This window comes from Sceloporus undulatus, chromosome 1 (assembly GCF_019175285.1).
Source record: "Sceloporus undulatus isolate JIND9_A2432 ecotype Alabama chromosome 1, SceUnd_v1.1, whole genome shotgun sequence".
Taxonomy (NCBI): Eukaryota; Metazoa; Chordata; class Lepidosauria; order Squamata; family Phrynosomatidae; genus Sceloporus; species Sceloporus undulatus.
In genome coordinates, this window is record NC_056522.1 from 3,325,533 (window position 1) to 3,337,623 (window position 12,091).

The window sequence follows — 12,091 nt, forward strand, 5'->3', positions numbered from 1 at the left end:
CACAGTTATCACATATCATTTATCACTTATTACAGTAAATAGCAGATCTTCCCCCACACACACTTTGGTGTCAATGGTGCACAATCTGTTTTCACACAAGGGCCACATTTGGTTTCAGCTGGGGAAGAGGGAAATCAGACAAACAGACCTACTACTCCCTTCTTACTTCACTCCTCCTCCAAGCAATTGCTCCTAATGTTACTGTCCCTGCCCCTATTAGCAACTGGTAAACTTAAATCTGGAGTAGTATCCCCTCCCCAAATGATTAGCCTGCTGCTTTGGGAGCCAGATAGGAAGAGGATGTTGGTTCCTGTTCTCATCTGTTGCTTTTGTTGTGTCCCTTCAAGCCGTTTCTGACTTGTAATGACCCTTTCATGGAGTTTTCTTGGCAAGATTTGTTCAGAGGTGGGTCTGCCATTGCCATCCTCTGAGGCTGAGAGAGTGTGACTTGACCAAGGTCACTCGGTGGGTTTCATGGCGAAGCTGGGAATTGAACCCTGGTCTCCAGAGTCGCAGCCCAATGTCCAAACCACTACACCACACTGACGCATCTGTACTAGAGAGTATATTTATTCATGTAACAATTATGTTACCCCAAAGGCCAGACCCTCGATCACCCCATATATGTAATAACAAGTTAATATTAACAGAGGCGCTGGGATAAGTGACCTGGGAATGATCCCATGGCAGAAGCATCACAACCTTTATACTTGGAAAACCAGTTAGCGCTAGCAAGGGAGCAAGGAAGGCACCCACCATGATGAGATCTCCTGAGGCGCCAGCATACTCTATACACTCATGTATAAGTCTAGAAATTTAGGTTAGAAATTGACCCCCCAAAAAACCTGAGTCGACTTATGCACGGTCAATATAAGTACTGTAATTTAAGTCATACACACACACACACACACACACACACACACACACATCCATCCTCTGGTGAAAGGCAAGAGTTTAATATACCCTGGAAGCACTGACCGCCTTCTACTTTCTCATCCATCCAGCGTTTAGTATGATTACAAATAGTTATGACTGCTGGGATTTTGTAAGTTCTTTGCCACTGTTTTCCTTTGCTTCATCTTTTGCATCCTTCATTACATGACCCTAGGTTTTACCCTTAACTTATCTACGGATCATATAAAAATCCATAATTTTGGCCCCCAAACCTGCCCTTGACTTATATATGAGGTTAACTTACAGTTGAGTACATACAGTAATCTCTTTTGTCTTTAGAGGGCTTATGGCCAAGAAAGGTGACTCTGGCAAGGAGTGCAAATCCCTTTGCCTACGATATTCAAGACATTTACTACAGCTCCTGACCATTCTTTTCCCCCTGGAAAACCATTTAGCAACAAATTAATTCTTTCATGCCTTGGTTTCTGCCCCCAAGCTAAGGTTTTGAGTAAATATTAGTGCAAAAATGGCAGCTCCTAGGCCTAGTGTAAAAGCAGGCACCAATGCTGCCAGTTTGCACCTAAATCCCTCAGTAACCAGCTTCACCCCACTCTTCCATTGAGTCCCATGTCTATTCTTTCAATTGGAAGCAAGCATCATCATTGGTAAGTATTGCCATTAGCAAAGCCTCAATCTATTCATCTCTCCCACCTTTGTTTCTTAGCTCTTGTGGGTGTGTGAGTGCATGTGTTGTGTGCGTGTGTTGATTATTTCCTTAATAAAAAATGCCAAAATGTATTTGGACTTGCCTCTGAAGTTCTGTGGGATCTGGATTCGGCATAAACAAGGTTGGTCCAAGGCTGCTGTTGCCTCGGCCAAAATGTTATTTTTTTGAGCTGTTAAAAATTCCCCTACATATATTAATTTGTGGGTACCTCCAAGGATCCCTAGCGATTTTGGTAACAATAACATCCTAAACTAAAATTCTACAACATAGACTCCGATCATACATGGAGAAAGAAATACCAGAGGTCCAAGCAGGGTTCAGGAAAGGAAGAGGCACTAGGGACCACATTGTGAACATACAATGGCTAATGGAGTGCACTAGGGAACTCCAAAAGAAAATCAGCATGTGCTTTATAGACTACAGCAAAGCCTTTGATGGCATAGATCATGAAAGTCTATGAAGCGCCCTTAAAGACATGATGGGAGTGCCAACACATCTGATAGTCCTGATGCGGAATCTGTACTCAGGACAAGAGGCTACTATTGGAACAGAAAACAAACAGAATGGTTCCTAATAGGCAAAGGGGTCAGGAAAGCTGCGTCCTTTCACCCTATCTGTTCAACTTGTATGCAGAACATATCATATGGAGAGCAGGCTTGGACACAGAAGGAGGAGGACTGAAGGCAGGAGGAAGGAATATCAACAATCTGAGATACGCAGATACGCTATAATCCTAGCAGAAAACCTCAAAGACCTGGAACAACTACTAAGAAAGATCAAGGAAGAAAGTGCAAAGGCAGGCCTATTGTTGAACATAAAGAAAACAAAAATAATGACCACAGAGAAGCTACACAAATTTGAATTAGCAACAAAGAAATAGAAATCGTAAAAGAGTTCTCATACCTGGGATCAAACATTGATAGAAATGGAGACTGCAGCCAGGAAATCAGAAGAAGATTAAGAATGGGAAGGACAGCCATGCAAGAACTAGAAAAGATCCTAAAATGCAAGGATATACAACTGAGCACAAAAGTTAGAATCATGCAAGCCATTATATCCCCTATTACCATGGATGGATGTGAGAGCTGGACAGTTAAAACAGAGGATAGGGGGGAAATCAGCTCATTTGAGATGTTGCGCTGGAGAAGAGTGCTGAGGATCCCATGGAAAGCCAAAAAGACAAATAAATGGGTCCTGGAGCAGATCGAGCCAGAAAGAAGCCAAGATGACAAAACTCAGGTTGTTGTACTTTGGACACATCATGGCTTGGTTCATTAGAGAAAACAATAATGTTAGGAAAGGTGGAGGGAAGCAGAAAGAGAGGAAGGCCACATGCAAGATGGATGGACTCCATTAAAGAGATCACTTTGAGTATCAGTTTGCAGGAGTTGAGAAGAGCAGTGGAGGACCGAGGGTCTTGGAGATGTTTCATCAGCAGAGTTGCCACGAGTCAAACAACAAAGCATCCTAAGCTACCTTTTAGTTGGCAGTCACTGTAATTTAAACCTGTTTGCATATGAAAAGTTTGTCATGCAAATATAGCAGAAATACGCTAAACATTGGGAAGAACTTGCTGATGGTAAGAGCTTTTCAACAGTAGAAGACACTGTCTCATAGGCTGGTGGAATCTCCTTCTTTGGAGGTTTTTAAGCAGAGGTTGGATGGTCACTTGTCCCACGGAGGGCTTTCATGGTGTCTTCAGGGGTGGCAGAATCAGGGAGTTGGACTTTATGGCCTTTGGGGTCACTTCCAGTTCTTATGATTCTAGGAAGCTACTGTAAGATTGCAAATGTAACTGAACAAGCCAGCAGTTTAACTCATAAGAATAGTTATGTGTTTGTGTGTTGGCAACTTATGGCAACCATAACGCAAACGTATCACAGGGTTTTCTTGGCAAGTTTCTTTAGAGTGGGTCTGCCACTGCCATCCTCTGAGGCTGAGAGATTGTAACTTGCCCAGAGTGACCCAGTGGGTTTTCATGGCCAAGCCAGGAATCGAACCCTGATCTCTAGAGTCATAGTCCAACACTCAGCACTTATTATTATCCACATGGAAAAGCTGTCTCCTGGGCAGAAACACGGTTTTCTGTACAAAACAATCAGTTCTGAATGTGATATTGCTTAAATCCCCAACTACACGGTTTTCTGTAGAGGAAACAGCATTTTCTTCATGGGAATATTATCTTCCATGCAGAAAATTATCTTTCTTTGGCAGGAAATGCTTATTTTCTGTACATAAAACAATGCTTTGTGAATATTTCACAGAATAAGCCTTTGACTATAAAAAACTCTCAGCAGCCCAGTTTTCTTAGTAAGATGTCTCAACACTTGAGAAACATGTTGCTGATCATTTTTCTTTAATTTGTAAATTACTTTTTAAAAAATTAATTACTGTATAGTATAGGTCTAGAAATTTTAGTCTAAAAATTGACCCCAAAAACAGAGTTGTCTTATCCATGGGTCAATATCAGTGGTGTACTTTAATTCTTATTATAAAAAAGGATCTATCTCCTGGCGAAAGGCAAGAGCATCATCTGTCCTGGAAGCACTGGCCCACATCTACTCTCTACTCCCTCAGGCAGCCTTTAGTCTCAACACAAACAACTGTGCCAGCTGGAAGTTTCTAAGTTTTTTGGCAGTGGTTTCCTTTGCTTTGTCCTTTAGATCCTTTGTGATCCATGCCCCTAAGTTTTACCCTCAACTTATCCATGGGTCATATCAAAATCCATAATTCTGGCCCCCAAACCTACCCCCGACTTATACATGAAGTCAATGTATAGTCATGTATATACAGTAATATATCATTAATTTTTCATCCCCAGTCTATTTCTGGATGACTTCCTGTAGATCTTTGCAAAGGACACTGTTAGAGAAAAGTTTACTTTTGGAATGAGATCTACCAAAATCCTTTCAGCTTGGAGGATGTTGGGAGCTGTAGTACAAACAAGTTAAGTTTCTGAGCAGCTTTGTGTGTTCCCAATTGGGAACAGTGCACAAAAAAATTAATTGAAGACAAAACTGACTTAAATATTATTGTTAAAGCCATTGAAGCAATGAGATTTACCCATATGTTGTTTCACCACTCTGCAATTGATATAATGGGATTTAATGGAAACTAAACACAGGATTACAGCTACCAAGTCATTACATTTCTCCTCTTCGCCAATGTTTTCCACATTGCAGCACAGCATGCTGCAATGTTTAGTATTGCAACCCATGGGGGGTTTCTTGGGATTCGAGGATGGTACACCATGTGCCTTGGACATCAGAAAAATACATGCATGGAAATGGACAATGTCACTGCAGCCAGGCTATAAACTAAGATCTTTTACATTTCTTCACAGCTGAAATGTGCTCCTGGCTAAAATGGCCTCAGAGGACTGCCAGACATCAGCACTGTGGTCTTCTCCAAGGGTTTGGTCAGGGTCTCCAAGACGTTTTGGGACATTTGGTCCAACTCTTGGGCAAGGTGGTTGGTGACCCGAAGCATGTGGTCCATCATCCTCAAGTGTTCTTTTAGCCTAAACAAAACCGGAGAGAGAAAGATAACAAAATGAAATAGGAGACACTTATCTACAGACTCCTAAGTATGGGCATTGGCTTTTGAAGCAAAAGGACAAATACCAAGGAGGAAAAGGATATTCAAATATATTTGAAAGATGTGTTAAGAAACTCTGATATGAAGAATCCTCACATTACACCACTTGGCAGGAACATTTTTGCCGACGGAACTTCAAGGTGGAGAAATGTAAGGTACTGCACTTAGGCAGAAAAAAATGAAAGGCATACATATAGGATGGGGAACACCTGGCTGAATGAAACTACGTGTGAAAGGGATCTAGGAGTCCAAGTAGACCACAAGTTGAACATGAATCAACAGTGCAACGCAGCAGCTAAAAAGGCCAATGCAAATATAGGCTGCATCAATAGAAGTATAGATCAAGGGAAGTAATAGTGCCAGCCTCACCTGGAATAATCCTGTGTCCAGTTCTGGGCACCACAATTCAAAAAGGACATTGAGAAACTGGAGTGTGTCGAAAGGAGGGTAACTAAAATGGTGAAGGGTCTGGAAACCATGAAGCCCTATGAGGAGAGACTCAGGGAGCTGGGGATGTTTAGCCTGGAGAAGAGAAAGTTAAGAGGTGATATGATAGTCCTGTTTAAATACTTGAAGGGATGTCATATTGAGGCGGGAGCTAACTTGTTTTCTGCTGCTCCATGGAATAAGACCCAGATCAGTGGATGGAAGCTACAGGAAATGAGATTCCACCTCAACATTAGGAGGAACTTCTTGACAGTAAGGGCTGTTAGACAGTGGAGCACACTTTCTCGGAGGTTTTGGTGGAGTCTCCTTCCTTGGAGGTCTTTAAACAGAGGCTGGATGGCCATCTGTCAATGATGCTTTGATTTAGATTTCCTGCATGGCAGAATGGGGTTGGGCTGGATGGCCCTTGTGGTCTCTTCCAACTCTATGATTCTATAATTCTATGAATGCAGGACTGACAAGAATCTCTGCTGTTTTGGATTTGTTCTGTAGAAAATTCACACGTATAAGTTTATCAGACATCATTTTCAGCCCAATCTGGGCACGGGCTCAGATCAGGATGGAACGGGTGTTATCACATGAATTTTTCTGCCAATGCCACTGGGAGTCCCCAAGTTGTTCTCCAGCCGTGCTTTGGCCACCAATTTTGAAGAACACGAGTTCTTTGTTCTTCAAAATTGGTGGCCTTAGCAGGGCTGGGGAACAGCTTGGGAACAGCTTGGGGACTCCTGGCAGCATCGGCAGCAAAATCCATGCAATAACACCCGTTCTCCCCCATTCCATCTTGTTCCATTCTGATCTCAGCCCGTTCCCCGGATCGGGCTGGAAATGATGTCTGATAAGCTTACTTGTATACTTGTATGACAAGGGGTTGGGCTGGATGGCCCTTGTCATCTCTTCCAGCTCTATGATTCTATGATTCTGTGGTGGTTTTGCATATAAAATAGGCTTTCTAGTGCATAGCAAATAGTATGTTGTTTCCTGTGTAGATAAGGCTGTGGTAGACACCTGAGCCTCTGCCTTTGACTAGGACTGGGGGGCCTCTACTCCAGCTGCTCTGCTGTGCTCTGGAAAGGTGGTTTGTGCAAAACCATATTTTTCTGTGCACAATAATAATAATAATAATAAAATTTATTTGTATACCACTATTCCAACATTAGATCATAGCGGTTAACAACATTAATACAATAAAAAACATAATACATATCCCCAACAACAAATATCCCCATCCCCCCCCCAAAAAAACCTCCATCTTCAATTCTCAATAAACATTTCCAGCAGAGCTATGAAGTGTGCCTGCAACTTCCATTAGCCCTAGCCAACATAGCCAATGGTGAGGCATTATGGGAACTGCAATTCAACAACATCTGGGGTGCTTGGTCTATAATCTTCTTTCTGTCACCTTCTGTTCCTTTCATTTCTTGTATTTAGGATTCCATGGAGCTAAGGGCTCCATTCCTCTACAATCATTCCTCTACAATACTCCAGGACATTGAATACGAGGACAAAATTGCAAATGTTTTTCAATAGTCTATTTTGCATTCTGATGAGGTTTCCCAACTGTCAGAACCCCCATTTTTCAACCTGGGAACGAATAATTACATAATATTCTGTCCCTCCCTACCCCTGTAGTACAAGTTTGTCCTCCTGGTTTTATCATTCTGATTTGGGCTTTCTGACTTCAGCTTCACAGGAAGTCAATTTTCCTCTCCTGAGCTGCTCTCGCAAGCAAAAAGCATCGTCCTATGTGTTGCAAGAAGAACTCGGGTACATTGAGCCTGCGCTATCCTGCCCAGAAGGAGCAAGTCTCGCCCTCAATTTTTTAGCTGATCCTCAGGGGTTTTTCCTGGTGAAAGTGCCTTGCTCAGGTTCAATTTCACCTCCACACAGGAATTTGGCTGGAGTTCTCGTGACCCTTGCGTGTGAGAAAGAGGGAGAGGAAAAGGAGAGCTGCTTTGCTTTCTTCTTTTCCTCGTCCTCCTCTCTTGAACTCCAAGTGGCAAACCATGGTGGCTTCCACTGGGGTGGTGCATCCACTCTGGGATTTAGAGCAAACTCTGAAGGATCTATCTGCATGGCCCTTAAGAGACAATCCAAACTTGCAAAAATTATTTTTGGTGAACTAAGGGCCTGTACAGACTGGGGGAAAGGGATGGACAGAGGCTGCCCCTTTCTCCCACGGACCAGGGCTGCACCAACCAAACAGCACGGCAATGATGCACCTAGAAAAAGGAACCACGAAATGTGGCTCCTTTCTCCGCCACTGCCAAGGTGACATTAATACCCTGGAGTGGCACGGTGACATCCCTTGTGCGCCACACTGTTTGGACACAGTGCATGAGGCATATCATTGTCGTACGCACTGTCTGAATGAGCATGTGCCAAGATGGCCCCTCCACAGCAAGGTAGATCTTGGGAGCATGCGGACGGCCTGCTCTCCTGAGCCCTACATAGCGCCAGTCTGTACCGGGCCTAAAATTCCCAGAATCCCTTAGCTTTTGCTAAGAATGCTGGTTGGGGGATTTTTGGAACTGTAATCCAAGAAGTAACCTTTCCACACTTTTGAGGTGAAATAAAGCCACCATGAGTCATAGGACCCTATAAATGTATATAGACCAGCATAATCCCTCTATACATGTATACTGACCAGCATATTTATGACAGCGAGTTTCACAAGTTAAGGATGCATTGTGATAACAAGTTTCCCTTTGTCTGCCTTGAATTTTCTCAAAATCACTTTGCAAATGAATATACATACAGTGGGCCCTCCACATTAGATAGGTTTAGGGGTGCAGGACCCTATGAAAGTGGAAAAACCACAAATAAAGAACCACTTTTTTTTAACCTGAGAGAACACCTCTCTAGGAATCTCTGTGGTCAAGATCCACTAGAGGTTGACCTTAGGATCATGCTGGAGGACCTACAAATGCCTAGAGAAGTGTTTTCTCTTAGAATTTCTAGGTCCTCCAACATAACTCTATGGTTCAGCTTCTGGCAGAGTTGTGCTGGAGGACTTAGAAAGAAGATATTAATCAAATCCACAAAAGCCAAGACTGAAAATGTGGAGAGCCAACTGTATAATTTTTTTAAAAATACCCACATTTATGATTAAAATATAAACACATATTAACCCTTTCTATGCCTCTGGAAAGCTGTTGATGTTTGGCCATGACATTGACAAGGACTCTAAAACACATCTGCTCGATGGCAGGGGGCCACATCCACTACATCTTCTACAACTCCATGAGTACAGTATATGATTCTAAGGGTTTACAAAACATAACTACATGCTTCATCCATACACCCTACGAACAACAACCTTGTAAAGTAGGACCTACTTCTTTTTCTCATCCTCCATGTGAGATTGATGACTGACTTCAGTATGATCCTCCAGATCCTGCAAGAATTTCCCCAGGGCCTCGTGAAACGCCACGTTGGCCTCTCTCACGTCAGGAAGGGCTTCAGAAATAAGGTCCTGGTACCTGGACTTGCCCACTTCTAGGACTGCAGCTTCATGAAGGGTCTTGAGGACTTCTCCAGTGTCTGCCACCAATATCTTGAGGTGGTCCAGATCCTCCTGAGAAGCCGGCAGGGACGCCTGGGTCACTGGTGTGCAGAGGCTCTCAGGCAAAGGGATGTGAAACGTGAACATGCAAGAGCTTCGGTTCAGCAACTGAGCTTCGTGTTCATCCACAATTTGTCTTCCTTGCTCCATCCTTAATCCAACAGCGCTCTCCTCTTCTGCCTCTGTCTGCTTTCCCTGCCTCTGAGCCAAACAAATGTGTACAAAAACACACAGGCCAAGGAACAGAGGCCACAACAAGGTCTGCCGTATTGCATGCTAGAAGAAAGTAAGCATAAGTTAAAATTCCAGGGTCAAATGAGATAATAAGAAGGATCTGCATTTCCTTTCTCTTAGACAGCAGGGTTCTCTGAGAAATATATGCATCAGCAAACAGGCTTGCAAAGAAAGTACAGTTGCACTCCGCATTTGTGGCTTTGACTTTTGTGCATTTCATTATTTGCGGATTTGATTCAGATGCTCTCTCTAGGAATCTCTACATCCTCCAGAATGACCCTATGGTCAAGTTTTGCCAGAAGTTGACTACAGAGTCATTCCAGAAGATCTAGAGATTCCTAGAAAGAATACGTATCTAGGCATTTTTAGATCCGCAAGCATGCTTTTATGGTCAACCTCTGGTGGAAGTTGACCACAGAGTTGCACTGGAGGACCTCAAGATTCCTAGAGAGGTGTTCTCTCAGGTTTTTTTTATTGCACCCCTAACCCCAGCAAATGTGGAGCGCCACTATATAAGTTTATCTTCTACACTGGTACCCCGGGTTACGAAATTAATTCGTTCCGCCGCCGCTTTCGTAACCCGGAATACTTCGTAAGCCGAATAGCCCATAGGCGCTAATGGGGAAAAGCCGCGATTTCGTGCGAAAAAGCGCCGAAAAGCACCAAAAAATTTTTCGTAACCCGAAATAACCTTCGTAACCCGGAACAATTATTTTCAATGGATTTTTTTCGTAACCCGGAAATTTCGTAACGTGAGTATTTCGTATCCCGGGGTACCAGTGTATTGATAAAACATGCTAAATCCAAGATACAGAGGCAAGGGCAATCACATGCAATGGCATACAGATGCCTTTCACCACCTGAGGGAGCGCTTCTTCTAAAAGATTACAGTATAAGTGTATGGTCTAGTTTGACCATCAGAGCCATGGCTGGTGCATGATCCTGCCATGGTCTGTCACTGTGAGTAGCTCTGTTCACACTAGTTTGGAAGTTTTTAACTCATAGTTGCTATAGTCCTTTGGTAGAATGTGGGTTTAAAGAAGTACATAAGAAGCAGATAAAGGTGCTTCTTTAGCCAACCAAGGGCTAGAACTTGGAAAAGTTACTTTTTAAAAGAAACCTACAACTCTGTATGACCACATTGGCTGAGAGTTACATTCCAAAAAGGCAACTATTACAAACTCTGACGAAGACTGAAGGACAGTAGACTTCCAGGACTTATTCCAGGCTGGACCATGCTGCTTGGAAAAGTTTCTTTAAAATGTTAGTTTCTATGGCCATGCTGGCTGGAGGCCTCTGAGAGTTACGTTTCAAAAAAGTAACTATTCCAAGGTCTGCTGAGGACTATCCCAGGCTGGACCATGCTACTGAGCAATGTGAAGCAGGGACATGTGAATGCCCATCAGTGATATACCTTGTGTATTTGACATCCATTGAGGATTATTTTTTAATACCCCCCATTTCTCTTCAACACCATTTTCCATCTCTTGTGGAGCTGTTGCCTGGGCAGGAAAGGGAAGAAACTGTTTTTACCGCTTGGCCAGCAGAGCTTCAAGACCCAGAAGGCAGTCCCTTCTCACAAAGACCCTTCTGATGTGTCACCCGGTGTGGCTTGCACCCCCCACTAGTGACACTCCTGATGCAGAGTGCAAACAACTTAGAGAATTCCTGTACTCCGCATCTGTAGCAGCGGTGTACCTTTTTAACTGCCATGGCTCCATATCTACTGGAATCCTGGATGGGATCCCACTATACGTTTCCAGAGGCATCTGGCTGGACATCACAGAGGTAGAGAGGATAACCAAGGATGCATTTTCATGGTAGAAGTTTGCAGTTTGATACCCCTTCAAGTGCTGTAGCTCCATTCTACAGAATCTTGGTATCTGAAGTTTTCCAAGGTCTTTAGCTTTCTCTGCCAAAGAGGTGCCTCACAAGACTACAGATCCCAGGATTCTGTAGGATGGAGCCATGGTAGTTAAAGTGGTATCAAACTGCATTGTTTCTACAGTGTAGATGCACCCCAAGTCTCATCTAGGAGGACTCCTCTTTTCAAAGACACAGTGCACCCAGAAAGATGGCTCTGTTCTAGTCGACATCTGTATAATTTGAAAACCTGAGCAGCATGGTCTGTGTGTCAGCTATTCAATCACAGCCGATGATGACAGATTAAACAGTCAGCAAGTCCAGCGAAAAGGCTGCCTGGGCAGTTTGACACTCACTGTTGGCATATGCACAAGGTCAGCAAAAGGAAGTGATGGAATCCAGAGACACAGAATGTGGGGCAGTTGGTGATCTCCATCCCAGATTTCTTTCTGACATTTAACATAGCTCTCCAAAGTGTTCACATACCTGACATATCCCACATTATATTTGGGATCTCCATAGTTTCATATTTTTATATCTGGGGCCAGGCATGTTCTTATGAGGTTACAATGAGCACCAGGTGTATTTCTCACAAGAAGGCCACAGAGGCCTGAAGACCAGCAGAAGAACCCAGATGACACATTGGTGTTTATCAGACGAGCTCTTAAAGAGGTACTATTCCAGTGTGACTCCTCTAGCTGCCTCCTGTTGCATGCTGGGATTGGCAGTTTTAAGGAGGGGTATTTAGAATTCTCAGGCAGAGA

At 43.4% G+C, this 12,091-nt stretch overlaps 2 protein-coding genes across 8 annotated transcripts in view; both read right to left on the reverse strand.

The window, feature by feature from the left end:
• Positions 1–12,091, reverse strand: part of LOC121919807 (protein FAM71C-like) — a 1,121,343-nt gene that overhangs the window by 699,688 nt on the left and 409,564 nt on the right. The window lies entirely within an intron of this gene.
• Positions 1–12,091, reverse strand: part of LOC121921232 — a 53,095-nt gene that overhangs the window by 3,976 nt on the left and 37,028 nt on the right. For 5 of the 7 annotated variants that reach the window (XM_042448990.1, XM_042449009.1, XM_042449036.1 and 2 more), the window contains exons 2-3: positions 9,004–9,506; positions 2,997–5,141 (exon numbers count right to left, since the gene is read on the reverse strand). In XM_042448990.1, the coding sequence (XP_042304924.1) occupies positions 4,982–5,141; positions 9,004–9,506 (663 nt within the window). In that variant the 3' untranslated portion in view covers positions 2,997–4,981. Of the gene's footprint in view, positions 1–2,996; positions 5,142–9,003; positions 9,507–11,813; positions 11,952–12,091 lie in introns of those variants that run through there. The other 2 variants (XM_042449046.1, XM_042448999.1) reach the window with 2 other exon arrangements.